The sequence below is a fragment of the Myotis brandtii genome, unplaced genomic scaffold (genome assembly GCF_000412655.1).
Source record: "Myotis brandtii unplaced genomic scaffold, ASM41265v1 scaffold422, whole genome shotgun sequence".
NCBI classification, from domain to species: Eukaryota; Metazoa; Chordata; class Mammalia; order Chiroptera; family Vespertilionidae; genus Myotis; species Myotis brandtii.
In genome coordinates, this window is record NW_005366171.1 from 655,579 (window position 1) to 677,578 (window position 22,000).

At 49.2% G+C, this 22,000-nt stretch overlaps 1 protein-coding gene across 4 annotated transcripts in view; it reads left to right on the forward strand.

Annotated features, from left to right (window-relative positions):
* PPFIBP2 (PTPRF interacting protein, binding protein 2 (liprin beta 2)) overlaps positions 1-22,000 on the forward strand; it is a 130,106-nt gene that overhangs the window by 49,790 nt on the left and 58,316 nt on the right. For 3 of the 4 annotated variants that reach the window (XM_014545818.1, XM_005873934.2, XM_014545819.1), the window contains exon 4: positions 21,119-21,211. In XM_014545818.1, coding sequence (XP_014401304.1) covers positions 21,119-21,211 — 93 coding nt within the window. Of the gene's footprint in view, positions 1-6,896; positions 7,097-21,118; positions 21,212-22,000 lie in introns of those variants that run through there. The other variant, XM_014545820.1, reaches the window with a different exon arrangement.

Here is a 22,000-nt window from a genome sequence, read left to right on the forward strand (position 1 = left end):
GTCTGGGGAAAGACAGGCAAACCCAGCAGCAGCAGGAGTGAGGGAAAATCAGGGCAGAGCCCAGGCTCCAAGGGGAGGGAGAGAGGTTGGCAGAGAACCTCCAGAGGGACCGTACTCTGTCCCCCACCCCGGCCTCTGTGAGGTACATGGAGCAGGTGTGGCCCCAGAGGGAACCCAGCCTTTCCCCTGCAAGGCTGCAGGTGTCCTGGTCACTGTGCTTGGGCAGGTGGAAGCAAACTGAACCAGGTGAGGAAAGCATTAAAAAGCCAGTGCTCTGCCACTTTGCTTATGTGGCTTTGGGCCAGCCTCCTTGTCCCTCCTGTGGGACTCAGTTTCCTCGGTAGTAATGACAGCTGGCTTGGCAATCTGTCTGCAGGAACGGGCCAAGCATCCAGCCCTGCAGTGTGTTGAGGGGCTCTATTGAGCGGCTTCCCATAGGCACCAGCTTTGCCTTCCTGCATTTAGACCTTCGGTTTCCTGGGTGAAAACAGGTTAGGGAGCCTCTCTAGGTGCAGCTGCGCGGTGTCAGGGCTCAGCGGAGCCGGCATCTCAGGAAGAGTGGAAAGGGTGTCCCGAGTGGGCAGCCTCTGCTGGGCCTGGCCGGTCTGGGGAAGTGAGGCCCCGTCTAGGATGTGTGCTCACCTCTGACATCCTACTGGTCGGTTCAGGTACCTCAGTTACCTTCATAACTAATCTTTCAAAAAACAAAGAAGGAGACCTAGGCCCAGTAGGACCCATGGCCCCCGCCCTCATCAGTTCCACCCCCTTGTCACAGACGGCGGCTTCTGCAGCTCCCAGCTCCGCACACAAAGCCCAGGCGGTCCTGCCAGATTCATCTCGCAACCTTTCCTTCTGGCCAAAGGAGCAAATCTGTTTACCATATTGAAAAGCCAGAGAGAGAGTTGCAAAACAGGTGGGAAGGAAAAGCTGTTGTTTTAATCATGAACTGTGAGCTTGGGTTTCTCATTTGTCTCTGTCTCTCCTTCTCCATCCAGGACCTGGGACAAAAGATGGGCCAGGATATATGCATATTGAACATTTTCATTTTAGTCAAATGAAAATTTAGTCAAAAGTTTCATAGGAAACCCTTTTTGTCTTAAAAGAGAGAAGGAGAAATTTGGTGCCTATTTTTAAAGAATAAAAAAAAGCAGAGCCTATGGTGAGCCCATTTCCAGTCTGTGTTTCTTGCCCTCCACCTATGACAGGTGTGGACTTGAGTGAGCGCTCAGAAAGTCTAAGTGTCAGCTCTTTCTTTCCTATGTGCTTGGCTCCCAAGGAATGGGAGCTCTGGGCGGGGCTGGTAAGCCTGTGGGTGGGGTTCTTCGTGCCTGTGCAGTACTGGAAGAAGCCACTAGGTGGGAGTCAGGGACAAATTCTGGAAAGTGTAAATCCCAAGGAAGAAGGTATGGATGGACTTGGTGCAAGAAAAACACCTTTTTTTTTTTTTTTTTTCCCGATTGAAAAGATGGCATCTCATTCGTGAAGCTGGTGGACATTGCACCTGGGTCAGCTGGCAAAGATAGTTATTTCCCCTTTTCCTTGGACAAAGGACAGGCCTGGGAGGCCCCCGCTGTTTCTGGTTGGGGAGAGGACACAGGAGAGCTGAGGGCTGAGGGCTGGTCCTGGGAGCTTAGACCTGACCTTCCATTGTCAAGGGCAACAAGGCCTGTTCACACCTCTTAATTTCAGTGCCTCTTGCTGGGGCACTAATATTAGGCTGTCTCTCTCCTTTCAGGAGGCACTTCCTGACCCCACAGCTGCCAGACCTTGCCCTGGAGCAGCCTCTAATATTAGGGGGGTGAGGGGGGGAGGAGGGGGAATTTTGAATACACTTTTCCTGGCACAGCACCCCAGGTTGGGGGCCTTTGGCCACTGCTAATTTAGCAGTTTTATTTTTCTCCCTCCCCGCTCCCCAACCCTCCCCCCTCCCCCCCTTCTCCCGCAAAGTAATTTCTACCCTACTAAATTCTAGAGATCTGGCTCCTTTCAGGCCTGACTCGAGGAGACTATTTCAGCCCCTAAGAACCAATGTTTATAAATGACCAAGAATGTGCAAACACTGGTGAAAGAGCAAATAAATCCTTCCCCACGCGATTTCCTGCTTCAGACCCCAGGGACCTGGTGGGGGATGTTGCCAGGTTAGCATAACTTGAGGTCTGAGCATGTAGACACTCAGCCCCGCAAGAAGAAGGCCAGCCAGAGTCACACACCTCAGGGTCTTCTGCCCTCTCAGGCGCCGCTAGTAGGCAGGCAGGCAGGCAGGCTCCAGGGAATTCCTGCTTCCAGGCAAACTCCTCAGTACCCTGTGATTCCAGGAACTTTGAAAGGTTTTCCTACTCAGCTAAGATTCTGAGACCAGCAGTGTGAGCAGCACTTGAGAGCTTGTTAGTGATGCACAGTCTCAACCTACTGGGTTAGAATCTGAACTCTTACAAGAACTCCCTCCAGCCCAGGCGGTTCATGGTAGGCGGGAAGCACTGTCCTGACCCAGGGGTCTGCAATCTATGGCCTGCCTTCGGCCCGCTGCCTCGTCCTTACACCCCATGAGCTAAGAATGATTTTTACATGTTTGGATGATTGAGAGAAACCCCAAGAAGAATATATTGTGATGTAAAAATAATATAAAATTCCATTTTCAGGGCCATGAATAAAATGTTACTGGGACACAGCCACACTCATTGGCTTACTACGTGTTGTCTGTGGCTGCTTTTGCACTGCAATTGGCAGTTGAGTGTGACAGAGACCATATGGCCCACAAAGTCCAACACATTTGCCATCTGGCTCTTTACAGGGAAACTGTGCCGACCCTTGTCCTGACCCACGTGCTGTGCACTGTGGGGACCTTGGGCTGCAGCGGCCAGAATGCTATTTTACGAGCAGGGCTTGACTGTCAGCCCAACGGAGCAGGGTCCTGAGCTCGTCCCTGTCAACCTCCTCTTCTCCCCTCTCTGCTTCGGCACGGCAGGCTCACTGTGCAGCACACTTGCTGAGAGACTTACCTGCGTTCTGGCCCCTGTCACCAGGGCCCAGAGGACAAGGCTCAGGGCTGAGCTGGAGCTCAGGATTCAGGTGCTAGGTCAGCTGAATGGCCGGTGACCCACAAGACCCCTTTCAGTCCACGTTCTGCCTGATTAGATGCTGCTGACTCCTGGCAGCCAGCAGGAGGAGCAAAACCTCACAAACCCCACCCCCACTCATTCTCACACATACCTGGGATTCCAGCCAGGTAGGTGGCTGTCCTGGGGTGCCCTCTAGGCCCTGAGGTGAGGAGGAGGGGAAGCTCCATGAGTGGTACCCAGGCTCCTGCCGGTTTCTGTCAGCTGGCGCCTCATGTTTCAGGCAATAGTGAGTGGAGTCCCTGCTAGTGAGTGAATTGCTTTGGGGAGGACCTGAGGGCTGTCAGGGTCACTACAATGACCCCTATTTGTGTGCCCTGTGTGGTTCCCAGAATTTCTCTCTTTGCAGATGGGTTCAGGGACTGAGACTCGACCTCGAAGAGGCAGCATAATGGAAACAAACCCCACCCCTCCTTCATAGGGGCAGCCTAAACCTTTCGGAGTAACCACATCGGCCAAGTAAAGCCCAGGCTTCCAATCTTTTGGGAGTCATGGATCATTTTCTGATGAAAACTTTATTTTCAGAGACATAATGATTTATACATACAAATACTAGTGGCCTATCTGATCCCCAAAGCCCCTCTATGAACCGCTGTGAGGTAGGGTTGGAGGGTGGGGTGGCCTTCTGAGTGAGGTGGGGAGACCAGGGCTTGACTCGTTGGCACAATGATGGGGTCACATCTGGGCCAGCTGCCACCTGGGGGATAGTGCGTGCAAAGGAGCCTGCTGCTCCTGCACCCACCACATCTCAGCCGCCAGCCACACACACACACACACACATGCCCTGCTCCTAGCTCTTTTGGCATGTTATTTTGTGGATTTTTGAGTTGAATTACAAAGAAATAAAATGTACTTTGGTGTTTTTAAAAAATAGGGAGCTGAGGTAAGAATTTCTCCTTGAGGATACCATAAAAATACATCAGGAATTTAGCTGCAACTTGTCTGGATCCCTCCCTCTGCCCTACCCTCCCACCTCTCCTTTCCCAGTCTCCTTCCCACAGCCAGCTCATCACACCGGAGTTGAGCTAATAGATGAAACTGGCTGTGTCCTTTCCTCTTTGAGTTGAGCATCTTTAGTCTGGAACAGCGGACCTTGAGACTTGTTTTTTCCAAGTAGAACTTTAGTCTTTTCTTGCCAGTCTTACCATTTGAGCCTCATTCTTTCATTCAAAAAAAAAAAAAACAACCACAAAAAAACACCGGGTCCATTTTTACCATGTAACAAGAATTGTGCTAGGCATGGAAATTAGAGCAGCGAATCAGGGCTCAGACACATGTCCTCAGTCCAGTAAAGAGGGCAGATATATAAACTGTCAGCTGTGGGGCAGGTGGTGGAGCGGGATGGTGAGCAGACAGCAGGAGGGGCTGCCTCCTGAGCCAGCTCCCCACGGGCAGGTGGGAGTTGTTGCCACGGTCACCTCTTTCCTCCGTCCCCTCTTTCCTCCTCTCATACTAAAACCTATGAGGAACACCAAGCCTCCCTCCAACGGGGCAAGGGCTGGGACTGTGCCCCGCCTCTCTGTCTCGCCCCCAAATCAACTTGTAGACCTCTTCCTCCCCAGAGCCCCAGAAACACCTGTACCACATACCATGTGTCATTCCTTATTTTCCCAGGCAGGAAGTCAGTTTCATTTGCCTTGGATGCTGGGCAAATGTGTGACGTCTTCATTTGACTTTCTTAGGCTTTTAGACAGAAAAAAAATTAAGAAGGCCTGCCTAACACGGCCAGTGTTGCTCAGCAGTTGAGTATCAACCTATGAACCAGGAGGTCTCCATTCCATTCCTGGTCTGGGCACGTGCCCGGGTTGCAGACTTGATCCCCAGAATGGAGCATACAGGAGGCAGCCGATCAGTGATTCTCTGGATGTGTGACGTCTTTATTTGACTTTCTTAGGCTTTTAGACAGAAAAAAAAAATTAAGAAGGCCTGCCTAACACGGCCGGTGTTGCTCAGCAGTTGAGCATCAACCTATGAACCAGGAGGTCTCGGTTCCATTCCTGGTCTGGGCACGTGCCCAGGTTGCAGGCTTGATCCCCAGAGTGGAGCATATAGGAGGCAGCCGATCAGTGATTCTCTCTCATCATTGATGTTTCTATCTCTCTCTCTCCCTCTCCCTTCCTCTCTGAAATAAATAAATAAATATTTTTTAAAAAGAAGGCCTGCCTACCCCTGCAGCCTTAGAGATGGTCTTCATTAACACATCCTATCACGGTTTTGGGCAGGGAACCTCGCCTGGGTGGGGCGCGGGCTGAGCTCTGGAACTGGGCCAGAGGTGAGAAGGGAGGAGAGCCCAGTGCATGGGCAGCAGAGCCTGCTTTTCCTTTCTGGCCTCGGCTCAGGGTGTGTCTGCAGGAATGTACTCCTCCCTTCGTGCCAGCTGCCGGCCAGAGCTCTCCTGCCTCCCTGTGATCTGTGGGCTGAGCTAGCCTCAGGGATCAGGCTGCAGGATACGTTTCTGCTTCATCCCCAGGCCCTGCTTTTGGGCCCTGGTGAATGTTGATGCTGCTCTGGGCACCTCGACACCCAGAAAAGCCTTCTCCTCAGGCTGGGAGTCCTGGTGACTCTTCGCAGGGCGCCAGAGGCCCCTGCAGTCACAAGATGCCCGTCTGCAAGTCATTTGCACAGCAGAGCTCGGAGCCCTTTCATGTAACCGCAGTTCCCGCTGCCCCCACATCAAAGATCGCTTTCATAACCAGTCATAGGCAGAGGTTGCATGTCAAGGGCTGGGCAGGGAGGAAAGCTGTTGGAGGGGAGCTCTCCAAGGAGACCAGTGTGTGGTGGGGGCAGCGTCTGGGGAGTGTGGAGAGGCCCCTGGAAAGCCAGCATGTGACCTGCCAATAGGAAAACAGACGAAGCTCCCTGTCTGCCAGGGCGGCCGGCCTTCCTTCCCAGGCTCCTACCCAGAGCTCTCCTCTCCTCTCCTGGACTCACATGCCTGGGCCCTACCCTTCCTCCCACCCTGGCCTGTGAGGAGGCAAGTCACTGGCACCGACCAGTGAGGCAGGCCTGGGACTTGACGGAAGCTGTACCACCCCCACCCCCACCCCCCCAAGCTGGTTCAGAACTTGACCCCAGGGAGCCCAGCAGTGGCTGGCAGCAGCCGGGAGCCCAACTCCCCCAAGTGGCAGAGGGCTCTGAGGTTACAGCAGCTGGTCTCCAGGGGCCAGTGTCACCAGTGCCAACGACAGCAGACACCCAGCAGGGCCGGGAACCCAGACGGGAGCTGTTTCCGAATCTGCTCTTTTTTGGAAACTATAGGCTTTCCTCGGGGCACAGCCAGGACAAGGGGTAGGCGTGGGCTTCGGGGTGGGGGTCAGCTGTGTGTGGGAACCAGCAGCTCCTCCAAGAGCAGCGCTTATTTATAGTCTTCTCCCGGGTCCCAAATAAACCCAGAGCAGCTGGGAGCCTGTGGGTAAATGCAGAGAGCGGCCGAGACAGGAAATCAGGGTCTCTCCATAATGAGTTCCAGCCACTGCAGAGAGGGGAAGCCAGACGAGGAATTTTCTTCAGGACTGTTTCCCTCTGGCAGGCTCTGGTATTATCACCAAAAGAATGTTTCCCTGTGTGTGTGTGTGTGTGTGTGTGTGTGTGTGTGTGTGTGTGTGTAACTCCTGTACGGTCTGTCTCTCCCCCTACCTTTGTGTTAGGTTTGAGCGCTCCGCGGGCTCTGCATCTCAGCGCTGGTGCCCGCGTGCCTCTGTGGGGGCGGCGGGGGAGGATCTGGAGCAGCCCGGCCTGGGCTGAGCCCTTGTGTATCTGAAACTGTTTAGGCAAAGGCTGGCGGACGCAGGCCAGGGATGTGGGGAAACTTGAACACAGCTTGACGTTCCCGAGGGGGAGGGGCAGAGACAAGAAGGAGGAGAAAACTTGGTCTCTGGCCAGAAAAAGGGTTTTTCAACCAAGGAGTCCAACTGCTGACATGGGTGCCCAGCATGGATGGGGACATTGATGTGTACAAGCACTTTGCGTGGCTGAAGAGGGTAAGTGAATGGCTGCTTTGTGTGGGTCTCCGTGGAGATGAGTGAGGGGAGAGACCCTTGGGGGGGGGGGTTGTGTGTTGAGGGGGAAGGGATGTATCCTGCAAAGCTCTGTGTGGCCAAGTTCTTCATGAGAATCTAATTATAGACACCAGGGAGAAGCAGCCAGCTGTCTTTGTTTCTCCTCTGACATTCTCCTCTGTCCCAAAGGCCAGAATAGAGTGAGGAAAGTTAGCTGCTTGAACTTTGGCGCTCACACAGGGTTGGAAGCTCCAAACACCGTGCCCAGACGAGGTGTCCACCGCTTTTGCTTTTTGGTTTGAGGGCACCGACTGGAGGCTGCTGCCTTAGAATGCACTGAATTGGGAGGTTGTTAAGCTTCCTCTCAGCCCCGATGTTATCCAGCGTGGAGAGGAGTGAGCTGTCAGTGGAAAGCGGCTGTGTTTCCGGAGACAGGCTCTCTGGGGAATCCTCCGCTGAATGCTCTGGAGCCCCAGGGTTGGGCTGCCAATTGTTCTTGCTCTTTGTTGAGGGGATGAGCGCGAGTGAGCGGTGCGAGCGAGGAATGAATGAACACTGGGTGCTGGAGAGCACCTGTACTCCCAGAACTCAGGTTCTTCCCTCGTTTGTGACCCCCTTATAACTGGCTGAGAGGGGTATCCGTGTATTTTCACACTGAGGCAGAATGTTTTGCAGAGGCAGGAAGAGCAGAAGCAGCTGACAGATAAGAGATCTGATCTTATAACTGGGGAGGAGCAGGAGGGACGGGAAGTAACCAGCTCAGAAGGCCCCGACCCAAACGCCCAAACCCTGTGCCTGTTGGCTTTGCGTGCCCCCTCCGCGTCGCTCACTTAGCAAATATTTGAGGTCCGGGTACTGGGAGTCCAGGGGTGAGCAAAGTAGAACCAGTGTCTGCCCTGGGGGATCTTCCTCTAGTGCAGGAGAGAGAGGGTAAGCAGTCCCCGTCAACAGACCCCAATTGCTAATTGATCAGTGTGGTGAGGAGGAGCAGGAGGCCCAGGAGGGCTACTGGAGATGGAGCAGGAGCCTTCAGGGAGTCCTCTTTAAGGAAGTAACACTCACTGAAACCTGAGAGAGAAGTAGGAGTGAGTCAGGTGAAAAACAGGACGAAGAACATTCCATGCAAAGGGCATAGCATGTGCAAATGTCAGAAGGCAGGAGAGAGTCAGGCGGGTTTCTCGGGTGCGAGAAAGCCATTGTGGCTGAGCTCGGTGACCGTGGGGAGAGGCAGGCGGATACCAGATCACACAGGACAGCGCAGGCCGCCGTGAGGGCTGAGGCCGGGCGGTTTGTGTAAAGGGACTTGTAGCAGAGATGTGACATGGGATACACTGGGGGATCCAGTTTGTATTTTAAGAAAATGACTTTAGCTGTGATGTGGTATATGGTAAGCAGTGTTGCGAAAAGGGAGGCAGCTGAATGAAATTAGAGAGCCCCTGGGCCTGCTGTTATCAACCAGCACAAACCCCTCATTTAACCAAGCCCAAGAGAGGCCGAACCTCATGGCTATTAGCATTACAGCTATTAGTGGTGGTGCAGCCTGATCTTGAACCCTGTTCGTTGCCTCCCCGTCCGGTTCTCCTTCCTCATCTCTTCTGCCAAATATGTAGAAAATTATTGGTTTAGAACCCAGCAGAAATCCTGTTGTGCTCAGTCCCTGCTCGGCTTTGCAACGGGGGCATTGCAGGCACCAGAGAGCGTGCTGAAGAGACATTCTGGCAAAGGTTTGTGTCCATCGTCTTAAGCATTTAAAAGCCTCATTAGGGAGATCCTGGGTGGGGTGGGGAATAGATAGATAAGAAGTTCACTTCCCATCACGTAGCCTTTATTTTCCTATATCCAAAATGAGGCTTCTTAGCCAGGAGGTCTTCCAGCTTGGTGCCCTGTCCCACCCCCTGGGCAGATGTGACGCTGCACATTGAGGAGACGTTCTGTCTGTGAAGGGACTGATCAAGGGCCTGGGATGGTTGGTGCCCTGTCCCACCCCCTGGGCAGATGTGACTCTGCACATTGAGGAGACGTTCTGTCTGTGAAGGGACTGATTCTGGATGGGGTGTCCCCTAAGAATGCCCTTGCTGTCCTGAGACCAGGCTGTGAGCTCTGCCCCCACGTGTTGACATATCTAATAGGCAGTATCGTCAGAGTCTCTTTCGTTTTCTCCACCTTAGAACCTACTGCCAAGATTCTCCTTTTTAAAAGCCCCCTTTTCTTCCTGGGGCCCAAGCACTTGCCCTCAGTCCGGAAGCCAGAGCCCAGGCTCTTCTGCTGGCCTGGCCTTTGAGACCTTTTACAGCCCAGCCTTCACTTACCTTTTCAGTTTCATCGTTTTGCATCCACTCTGCTGGGCTCCCAAGTGTCCTCCCTCCCTTTTCCAACTTGTCCCCAATGCCCTCCTTCTCTTCATCCGACTCCCTCAAGACCCTCCCTTTCCCTCAGCCCCTTGCTGACCTCATCCCCGTAGTGGATGCCTCCACGAGGGCGGGTCTCCAGTCCTTCCTGTCTGCCCAGCTCACCCACCCCTCCTCAAGCCAAGGTGGCTTGGAGAGCAGGTTTCTCTTAGCCCAGAGTTTTGAAGGTGGAAACACTGGCTCCTTCATTTTCCCATGCTGAGGGGGTGGCTCTAGAAGAAGAGGTGCCTGGATGAGGTGTGACCTGGTGAGCAGTCTAGCAGCCCTTGCCCTTTGACCAGACCAGGAGGGCAGTGCCTGGGAGCAAGACAGAGTCTTTGAATGTTGGGGCAGTGGGGGAGATGCCTGTGGTCAGGGAGGCACAGAGCCTAGAGGGGAGGTATTTGCTCAGAAAAGAAACATTGTTCAGTGGCCTTGGAGTGGGGGGTGGATACTATGCACCATTAGAGTAAAGAATATGCAATTTTGTCCTAGCTGGTTTGGCTCAATGGATAGAGTATTGGTCTGTGGACTGAAGGATCCCAGGTCCGATTCTGGTCAAGGGCACACACCTCGGTTGCAGATTCAATCCCAGCTCTGGTTGGGGTGTGTGTGGGAGGCAACCAATCGATGTGTCTCTATCACATCGATATGTCTCTCTCTATGTCTCTCCCCCTCCCTTCCACACTCAAAGTAAAAATATCTTTGGGTGAGGATTAACAAATAAACAAACAAAATATATGCAGTTTTAAGAAAGGCCTCGATGGAATTTTGGTTTTGCCACACTCGTCAGGGATATCATCTTAGGTAGTTGGGATTTCTTCATCTATAGCATAAGGAAGATAAGTGCCTGCCACAGACAGGTTTTGTGAGGCTCAAGTAAGATACTGTATGTAAAATGTTTAGCATAGTGCGATGAATATAGGAAACATGCAATGAAAGTTAACTGCTGCTGCCTGTTATCAGGCGGGGGAATTGAAAGAGGAACCGATGGGACCAGTTTGGTTCTCTCCTAGCCGTGCAGCTTAGGCCATTCATTTCTTCAGTTCTCAGCCCCTTTTCACATTCCAGGTAAAGGTCTCAGACCAAAGCATGCTGAGAACCTACACAAGGCAGCTGCGACCTGGCCCTCTGAGTAACCACAGGGCTGTTGGCTCTGGCCAGCTGGGCTCTGGCTGCTGAGTGGAAGCTGACCAGAGCTGGTCCTCCAGCTCCTTCCACAACAGACAGCCCAGGGGCAGTGTAATCTCCTGCCACAAGTATAGGGAGGGTCCTCTGCCCCTCAGCTGTTTCATTCCTGACTGACTCACCAACAGCTCGCACCTGCCCTGCTTTAAGACGAGTGGCTCCAACCTCCATAGTCATGAGAGAGCCTCTAAAAGCAGCTCCAAGCAGGGCTCATTTTTCCAGGGATAGAAGGTCCAGGCAGTCCAAGAGGCACTGGACAGTTTACTTCTAATGCCTCAGGAGAGCTAAAACAGACACAGCACAACCTCCACCCCCAACCCCAGCACCTGATGCTGCCCCTCTGTCTCCAGACGTGTTGTTAATAATAGTGAGTCAGTGTGTCTATTGGAGTTGGTGAATGAGGGAAGAGCATCACTCAAAGAGCCTCCTGTTGTTTCTCTCCACCTGGCTTTACTACCATCCCTTCATCAAATAACCAGCTCACTTACAAATGCCACTTCTCCTACAGCCTAGTGCTGTGGTCCCTTATGCATCCACCCATGATCAAGAGCCTTTAGGAAGAACTAAGCTTATCCAAGGCAATGACTTGGAAAAAGATTTTGATAAATTAAGTGCATTACTCTCCCTCCAGATCCGCACACACCCCCCCCCCCCCCCCCCCCCGGGATGACCAGTTAGGAGCCTCCATGTGCATCACACCAACTCCTTGGTTGGAGAGCTTATAGACACTGTCTTCAAGGTATCCTTTAGTTTCAGTGTTAGTTCTGGAAACCCGAATGTGTTAGTTGTAGCGTCATGGATAGCCTATCAGTATTGGGAAGACTCTAAAGATGCGGTTCTCCCATTCTCCTGGGAAAGTTACTTTGTGGTTTTTAAGACTTGATCATTCAAGTGGCAATTCCACTTAAAGCTTCTCCTGTCCTTGGAAGGTGTAATTGACTCATCCCTCCCTCTGCCACTGCTGCTGGCTTAGGTACATCTCTAGGGCAGTACTTGCCACATCACCCCGAAAGACTACAGAGCTTTTTGATGGCAGGGATGAAAGCATTTGTTGATCACTGAGTGTGGTGCCTTGTAGGTGTTCAGGAATATTGGAGCCATTCAATAAATAAATGAATAAAACACGATTATGTGAACATTGGTCTAACCAAGCTATTTAATTTGCTTTATGAACTGTGCTTTGCTTTTCCATGAATGTGAGTAGGTAGATAGGAGACTCGGTAAATTCCTATTTTCTTTTCATTAGCCAGAAAATGGAGATTTAGAAAGTTTAGAAACTTGACCCAACTGAAAAGAAGAAATGGTGGACCTTGAAAATGACTTCAGGTTTTCTCACTGTGCAGAATATAGTCAAACACTGCTGCAGTTAAATATCTTACCCTTTGTTCTCCCTGCGTGATCTACAATAATAATCTGCTTTGTGTTGATATTTACTGCTGTGTTGCTGACAATTACCTGAAAGAGAAGTTGGGGTGCTTCATTGGGCTGGAAAAAGTTTAGCTAAATCAGCAAGCAGGTCTATTAAGCAAGTTTATTCTATATCAATAAAAGGCTAAGTTGACTCACACATGCACAATACATGTAAGACTCTTGCTGGCACCAATCACACATGTGTGTTTCTATCTGTCATTGTCGATCGTGAATTTGGTTGACTCTTCTGTTATAGAGAAAAGGCGAATAGTGATTTTAAAATATTTCTTCAAATTAATTTCCTTTCAATGTGCATGAATCCATGCACTGGGCCACTAGTTTATATATAATTGAAACCAAGAGGCAAAGGCCATAAGAAGGTCAAGGTCAGAATAAGATGTCTCTTGTTGGACTCCTGGTGGCTAACGATCTGATTGCATGTCATTCACACTATATTTGGAAGAAACTTTTAAAACTGTGTCAAAGATAGTACATTGGCTTGATTATTCTTCACCTAGAAAAAATGGAACTGGTCTGGGAACGGTTGGTTTTGTAACAACTGCTAGATAGCTCTTAAGTCCTTAACCAGAGTGTCCAGGGGAGGTTTTCCTATTTACAGGCACCTGTCTACACTCATAGTGCCTGGTTCCCTTGGTGATGGGTAACCTGAGCCATTTAATGGGAATTGACTGTAGCTGCAATGACCCACTTATTCTCATTCTTTATTTTTTTGGTTCCCTTATTTTTAAGGTGTACATTTTTCAAGTTCCCAAATGTGAATAGTGCCTTGGACATGTCCCCTGTGCCCAGCAATCGTGGCTTACTTGAAATTGGTTTTCTGAATTTGATTAGATCCCTTTGAACAGACAGCCTGAAGTACTGCATATTTTTGTTGTTGTTTCCTCATTCAGCTAAAAACACATACCATCTATGTATTTAGTGACTAAAGAAGGGAAAACCATCCCTAGACTTATCCAGGGCCAAGGCTTACCCAGTGTGTTGTGTCCAAAATCTCAATGTATTTTCAGGCAAGGAGCCATCATGTAATTTAAAATGATATGACTGGTTGGGACAGCATACATACCAGATGACACCCTCATGTGAACCCTTGTCTGCCCCACTTGACCGCTCTTGAGCCAGCTCTTTCCCCGGGGTCAGCGAAGTACAGTGCTGGTAGCACGTCTCCGATCTCCGGGACCTGTCCGTCAAGGAATGCAGCAACATCGCCCTCACCTAGCATCCCTGAGAGCAAGAGCATACAGAGCATTCATGCAGGGCGTGCTCTCCTGGCAGAGGCCAGCCAGGCTGTGACAGAGTCCTGCTGCTGGGGATCGGATGGCCCCCAGCCATGGCATCAGGCACACATCCCACCCAGAACTCTGCAGAGACCTGACACGGCTCTCCTTTGGCCAAGCTGCCATGGAGGAGCCAGGTCAGGAGCAACCAAGTGTTGTGGAATCTGACCAGCCTTGCGGGCCCAAGGGCGATGCCTCGGAGGAGGCTGCCCTGGGCAATTTGGCTGGAAAACATGTTTAACCTAAATTTGACCTGACTTCTGGATTGTAACAAATAGTAATTCCAATTTTACGATGGTTCCTTACTAGCTATTGGTAGTCTCACTGTGCTCATTCTAAACATGCATGTAGCACACAGTACTTAGAGTATGTCGTAAAATTCTTGTAAAGAGGGAAAAATGTGGCCATTGTAGGTATGACTCAAAACACAGGCATCTGGTCAGGGACAGTGCAAAAGTGGACACACCCTCAGTCCTCAGCTGCTTGCGCCACAGGCACAGTTCCAGTGCTCTCAGCCAGCGGTGGTGCTGCGCTGTCACTCAGGCCGCCTTTTGTCTTCTCCAGCCCGAAAGCATTTTGGTTGTTGTCCCCTTGGGTTGTTTGTTCAGACTTTTACAGATACGTCCTAGGCATCCTGATCAGAAACGTTGCCTTGTTTTGTCCTCTTGCACAAAAAGAGCTAATTAAAACTGTCAGCACAAGGGATGAACTGTTTCTAACTCTACTTTGGTCTTTTTGGCTCAAACAAAGGCAATTTAATGATTTCCGTATTTCCACAATCATTCCGAAACTGTTTATGTTACACAGAGGAAATATTAGAGCATCCTGCTGTAAAGAGCACGCTGCACTTTCATTCCCACGAGTTTTTGTGTGTAATGATCTAACGGACCCTCTATGTCGCTCTGTGAGGTATAATGTTCTCTATTTGAAGGATGGGGCATCTGAGATGAGGTGACCTTCCTGAGGTTACACATGGTGAGAGCCATTTCTTGCTGCCCTTGTTCTGCAGAGAAGGCTTAACCCCCACTTCTTCAATTTCCCCAACCCCCTGTTGATGCCGAGGGGCCTGTTGCATCTTGTATCATTCCCTGTCTTTACTTTGTCATTTCCACTGTCTTGTTCTATGTGGGAAATAAGAATGGAGGCCAACAGGTGGTGGTTAGGAAGCCATCCATTCCACACACAAAGGAGACTGGGTGCCTTTTTTATCCCAGTACATCCCACACAAACACACCCTGTGCCACAAAGTAGATCCCCTTTGGCCCTTGATGATAATCCTGGCTTTAACTACCGTTGGCTCAATGCCATCTTCAAAATTGCCAGTTCAAACAAATTAGGCAACAGTGGGCAGAATTCCTTTGTAATTTATGTCCCAATAGTAGGAATCCTTTCTTGTATGTCTGTTGCCAAAGGAGTAAATTTCAGTCAGTTGACCAGTCTCCCTTTGAGATCAATGCATTAGCCTGGACTTTTGGTTGCAAGTAACAGAAACTCTGCTTGGACCAGTACAGGCCAAGAAGGGACTAACAGGAAGGGTAGGGCCATATCTCTGCCTTTAGACAGTGTGAACCAGGGATGAGAATGCCACCATCCTCTATCTTTTCTTGACTTTCATTTGTTTCTGTGCATGATGGCTTCAGAGCTGACTCCTTCTGCAAACCAGCTGCCTCCACATGGAGGGGACATGGTTACTGATAACCTCAGAACCTTCTGGCACCGCTCACTACCGTTTTCTGTTCCCATGTTTAAAAATTCAGAGGGAAGATTCCAACCAGCCAAGCTTGGGTCAGGTGGCTGGGAGGTGAGGATTGTCTCTAAAGAGATGACAGCCCTCACTTCTGTCCGGTGGTCACAGTCAAGGTAATGATCCCAGCCATTCTGGGCGGATAGGTTTCACTAAAGAAGTGTTCAGAAGAATTCTGTCTGCATTGGTCTTCTCCATCCCTCTTCTTTAGCACAGGTGACATTGACTAGTCTGAGCTTCTCTGCAACTAATGATAAGGTTTCTTTTGGGAGGCCTTAGACATCCTCTAATAACATCATCTCTAATTAAAATGCAATGTTTCTCAAGATATAGAAACATACTTTATTTCTTGAGTCTGCTAGCATCCAGCTCTCGGTACAGGAGGAACTTTCTAAGAATAAACTCCTTTTACACTTACCCATGGGAGAGGTGGGGGCAGGACTCAGTTGAGATTAGGCTAGTGACCTTATATAGTCCGAATTGCCCTTTATGTAGAGACTCTGCCCATGCTGGAACCTTATTGGTCAGTCTACTCTCCATCCTCTCATTGCTCTCCAGTCACTGAGGCTGATTAGCTATCATCATCAACTCCCTGACCCCCAACCAAAGAACACCCTGTGCAGCTGCTACAGCAACCTGAAGCCTCTCCCTCCACTTAGACATGGCTTAAAAAGTAGCCCCACCTGTCTTGGCTGGTATTGCTCAGTGATTGGAGCAGCAGCCCAAGCACCAAAGGGTCACAGGTTCGATTCCCAGTCAAGGGCACATACCTGGGTTTTGGGTCCAATCCCCAACCCCAATCTAGGCGCATGTGGGAAGCAACCAATCAATGTGTCTCTCCCTCTCTCCCCGCCTCACCCCTCTTCCTACCTCCCTTTCACAGTTTCTGAAAATCAGTAGGAAAAATATCCTCCAGTGAGGATTAAAAAAATATATAGATCCCCACCTTACTCTGTGGACTGCTGAAGCTGTGCATTAGGCCTGCCCAGCCTTAGCAGTGATAGCATTTTGGGTCTTCTAGAAAGAGACCCATAATCTGTAAGCCTTGAGGCACTGTGTTGTCTCTGTTCCTGAGGAGTCTCAGCAACATCACTTGTAAGGCCTGGGGAAGACTTTGATCTGATAACTCTTGGCTATGTTTTACATTTGCCTCCAACAGATCTGGGTTTTAGAGGCTGAATTCCTTGCATTCAAGATTTTTTCCAGCCTTGCCCTGGCTGGTGTGGCTTAGTTGATTGTCTGTTGCATCCACCAAAAAGTCACCAGTTTGATTCCCAGTCAGAGCACATACCCTGGTTGTGGGCTTGGTTCCCAGTGGGGGATGTGCAGGAGACAGCCAATCGATGTTTCTCTCTCCCTCTCCACCTCCCTCCCCCTCTCTCTAAAATCAATAAAGTATATTTAAAAAAAAAAAAGATTTTGCCCAGCCTCTTGAGAACAAAGCTTTGATAGAGGCAAATGTATTTTAGCTTCAGTAACGTTGACTAAAGTTTCTGAGGTATTGACAATCTACATATAAAGAGAACTCCCCGTCCTGATTCAGTTCTGTGATACAAGAGAGGAAGCATGTTGCACTGTGGCATTTCTTCAGTCGAAATGCAAAAGGACATGGAAATGTGTCTCTCTATCTCTTTACAGATCTCTTAGTCCCTCACAATATCCATATGTAATTGGATTGTATAATCAGAAGCTCTGACCGTGGGAAGTTTTGATGAGAAGATTCATTTTCCCTCTGTCATATTTGTAGAAATAACCATCAAAACAGAAGAGAAAATTTGATCGAATAGATGAGTAACACAGTTTAGTACATTAGTTGTCCAATGGACAGGTCTAGCCTAGGGGCTACCATCATTGGTTGAATGAAAATGACCTTTTTATTATTTATATTCATCAATGGAATGAGCATTCTCAATAGCATAGAACAGGGTAGACATTCTCTTTTAAATATACTTGCCATCTCAGAGTGAGGAGGAATGGAAATTTAGCATGTAGCTTCCTTCCGAATTCAATTTGACTTTCTTTTATCTGTGGATAGCTGGCTTGCTTCTCTTAACCTGACTTCATACATGGATCTGGGAAACCACTCTATCACTGACTTAAATATGGACAAGACTTTTCAGAGACTCCCAAGCCTAGAATCACTCAGGGACCCAGATGTATGGTCTCAGTATTGATCCAAGAATTCTACTGCAGTTCCACTGATAGAATTAAGGAAGCATGTATACCTCCTAACAAAACAAGTTCTTCTTAAAGTAGGGCAAAACAGAGCTGTGTTCCAACCATGTCTTTTGAAACACAGTTCTGAATCATTGGAATGGCATTTACATTACCACGTGACCCTTTATGCCTTGATAACATATCTGTTTTGCAATCCAAAGATGACAACAGGAAATGATTGAACTTGTTGCCCAATTACTGGAACAAGGAGTTATACATTTATGTACCTCAACTCAAATCCTCACTTTGACTGATGGCTGCTAGCGTTCAACAAGATGATTCTGAGACAGTCTTCTTGGCACTGTTCTCAGATGCTTTCCAGGCTTTTCTTCAAGTGGAGGTGGCATTTTATTCTGGTCTGTGCTCTGCTATGGCAGTTTTGTTGAGATGTCAGTCTCATCTAGATTGTGAAGACATGACTCTGTATTTCACCAAAAGCCACTTCTATCTGGAACATTATCTCTGGTTCACTGGTGTTTAATACCTTTCAAAAGCTTGCTAGGGAACAGCAGTGATTTGGGTAGACTGTATGAGAGGAAGATGCTAGAACAGTGATTTGGGTTGAGGGAGGGACCTTTCTGCCATGAGCATCACTGTAATCTGGGCCAGTGTGGCTGGCTGAGAGGGGATGTGCCTTGTTCATACACTTGTGCCTCAGTTGCTTTACCTGTAAAATGGGAATAAAAACAATACACATCTCATGGGGTTGTGGGAAGAAGTAAATGAGTTCATGTATGTCAGGTGCTCTTAACAGTGCCTGGCACATGTGAACAGTACCTAATGCTTACTATGTGTTTACAGCACTGTGCTAGGACCACATTGTATCGGTCTCCATAGACTTGCTTTGGCCTTTGGCGCATATTAACCCCTAACCTATTTAGAGGACATCACAGGAAAGCGTGAGTTCTGGGCTTGGTTTACTGTGAAGATATTATCATGGATGTTGTTTTTCCCATTTCACAATCTCTGTGAAAATAAGAGGAGTTCCTCTCTTCCTTAGGAATAGTTGTGCTTCTCCCAGGCAGTTACTTTGACTTGACTGCACTGCTCTGTGCCTCTATTTATTCATCACGCTTCCCTTTTTCCATTGACTGCTAGGGTAGATTTGGATTTTTTATATCTACTTCTAGTCTAGCATGTGCTATAGATTCTACAGCATGCATGTTGTATATTAACTGAACTTACGACTGAAATCATCTTTCTTACTCTTCCATTTTTTTTTCACCTCGTAAAAAATAGCTGCCTCTGGGTGAATGTATGGGTTGACTTTTTGTTGTGATGAAGAACCTGCTGCACCCCTTTGGACTGAGGCACGGTTGGCGCCCTGACTTGCTGGAGTCTTGCAGGAATTTTCCCTTTGGTCTTCTCTCCTTCACCTCCTGCTGGAGAAGTGGCAGCTGTCCGTGCTGGGTGGCCCCGTGCACATGCCGACTTTGGCACTGGGTTGGTCATGCAGAGCTTCACGTGGGTGCTGGGGTCCTTTTCTATTCTCCCCACCCCCTGAACATCACCAACATGTCAGTTCTCTGACAGAGGAGCCTTTGACCTGCTGTTGAGAATTATTTTTCTCTCTCTTCTTGTAAGACTCCGAGAAAACGTAGGCTGTAATTATATCCTTAAATACTAGTCAGAGAGCTTGACCATGTGAGGACTGGAATATGAATTAATGTAACAACAATAAACTGCCACCAACACAAAGAAGCCCTTTGTGATTATGAAGGCCCTTTGTCTATGGTGTGAAAGAGCTTCCACAACAATGAACAAGATGCAGACTGCGGAGAGGCTGGTGCAAAAGGCAGTGGTGTGGCAGGCCCTTGGGTCCTGTCTAGCCTGAGCCTGGCACGGCCACCCTGGGAACTGGCCCCTGGGCTGGCCCTCCCACTACCTCTTCCAGTCTGCCAGTGCTTCTCTCCCAGTGCAACTCCTGCTTCAATGCAGAATGCTTGGTCCCTGTTTCTGTCCTAGAGCCCAGCCTGGCTCTGCCACCTGCCCTCACCCACAGCTCCCATTCCAGCGCACTGGGGAAGGGGTGAGGCAAGGGGGAAGGCAGGAGGTGCCCTTTCTTAATGGAGGGGGGTTGGGAAGCCCATTCTGAAGGTTGGAATGTGGGGAAATGGGCTTCGGAGAAGGGAACCAACTCCAGTCCCCTGTGCCTTGGCTCCTCACTGACTCTCTTTTGCACAATCATGACCTTCCTTTGGGGCACAGGTAACGTGTCTCATGAACATTGGAGCTTCCATTCCTCTGGAGCAGCCCAGATTATGATTGTCACTTCCCCATTGAGCAATAACATCTACTTTTTCAGACTGTCAGGCCCCTGGATGGCCGCTGGTGGGCCTCTGGTTTCGGCCTTTCATTCAACACAGAGGAAAGGGAGTGTTTGGTGGCATTGGGCCAGGTCTGTTCCATTAGCAGCTCCCTCACTCCTCCCCACCACACCCAGGTCAGACACACCCTGAAAGTCACTCCAGCTCCATCTCCAGCTCAGGGCATTTTATGAGATATTGCCTCTCCTCTGCCATTTCTAACCTTCTCCCTTTCCTCTGTGTTTCATGGTTTCTGGCTACTTTCCATTTACTGTGTTTTCTCTGCTTACTCCTCTGAGAGCCCTCGGGGTTATTTAGGTTCTCCTCAAGATGTTTCATCGTAGCTTGCTTCACTCAGCTCTAGCTTTGTAGAAACACAGTGTGGCCTGGTCGGTGTGGCTCAGTGGTTGAGTGTTGACCAAGGAACCAAGAGGTTGTTGGTTTGATTCCTGGTCAGGGCACATGCCTGGGTTGTGGCTCAATCCCCAGTAGGGGGTGTGCAGGAGGCAGCCGATCTATGATGTTTCTCTCTCATCGATGTTTCTATCTCTCTATCCCACTGATGGCGAACCTATAACACGTGTGTCAGAGGTGACATGTGAACTCATTTTTTTGGTTGATTTTTCTTTGTTAAATGGCATTTAAATATATAAAATAAATATAAAAAATATAAATCTTTCTTTTACTATGGTTGCAAATATCAAAAAATTTCTGTATGTGACACGGCACCAGAGTTAAGTTAGGGTTTTTCAAAATGCTGACACGCCGAGCTCAAAAGGTTCGCCATCACTGCTCCATTCCTTTCTCTCCCTCTGTTTCTAAAAATCAATAAAAACATAGGTTAAAAAAACACACACAGTGTTCCAGCCTGGCTGCCAGAGCCCTAATCAAGGAGTGGGATTGGCCATCTCTAGAACAGATGTGTGAGTAGGTAAAGGGCCTTGCAGTTGGCATCTCTTGTCTTCCATGTTGGGGGGTGTGCCTTGGCTCTGGAGAACCTGGCGTGAGAGTTAAGAGATACCAAGATCTCTGCAGGAGTTGTTCCCACATAGTTCCTTGGTGAATAGTATCAGCTTCCTGGGCTCCTCACAGAGTAGAACCACATTGCTGTTGGTGCCTCTGGCAGGCTATGCCTCCAGCTAGACCAGACCCAACTCATCCAGTCAAGTCGGGCACCACTGGGTCTGGAGCTCCACGCGGCCTTCCCGGCCAAGGGTGAGGTCATCTGAGGGGGTGGTTTTGCCAACTTTAAACACATACCTATCACCAGCATCTGGTCAGGTTCTCTTTGTCGTAGTTTGGGAATCCTGTGGTTTCCTGAGGTCATCTGAGGTGGGTGGTTTTGCACATATAATCAGTGCAACTGTCCACACAAACTGCATACTTCATTTGGAAGTTGGTAAGATGTTTTTCTAATCTTTTAAGTACATCCTTTTTCTTTTTCCCCTTCTCTCTAGTCCCAGGTAAATCACCACGGTGCTGCTAATAATGAAACATACCAGGAACGCTTGGCACGTCTAGAAGGAGACAAGGAATCCCTCATATTACAGGTGGGTCCTTTTTGGTGGGAATCGCATATCCTGTTACCTCCAACTCTGCAGCTGCCCTAGTGGGGGAGAAGCACAGGGATTCTTTCTGTTGGGTTTATTTTGCTCCCAAAGTTTATGCTTTTAGAAAGACTTTTCCTGAAACACAGCAGAAAGTAACTGGGGGCACAATATCACTCTGGATTGGCTTTGGAAGACTGTGAATGTATTCATTTATTCATCATGGACTACCAAGCACCCACCTCGATACGCTGGAAGCTCTGTGGCCAGGCTGGTTAATTGGGCCTTATCTTCTAGGAGCCCAGAAGTCTCGCAAGGATGATAAGCTGTATCCTCATGTCACTAATGAAACAGCCATGACTGATCCAGGCCTAAGGGTGCATGTTAATGGGATCAGGCCCAAATAATCTGGAGGTGGATCTAGACTTGAACTTTGAGGCCAAATCCCCCAGATGGTAACATGGGGGTAATAAGCCTTTGATGACTCTCTTGCTTCAAAGAGAGGAACTCCAAAACTCTTCCTGGAGAAAGATAGTCAAAGGAACACTTTCAGTTCTGAAAGCATGCATTCCTTGGTAGGACAAAAAGGTGAGCATTCTTGTGGGAGGCCTATTGCTGTGGCAGGGGCTCTCCGCTATGCTAGCTCTCAGCTGTATGGATCAAGCATCAGGGTCTGGTATGCATTGATCGTTTGGAGAATAATAGGATTAAATATCCCAATCTTAGTTTTTTAAAAAGCTCAAAGGGTGCTGGACAAGACTGGTAGTGGAATGGATGAGGGGGCTGGTAGGG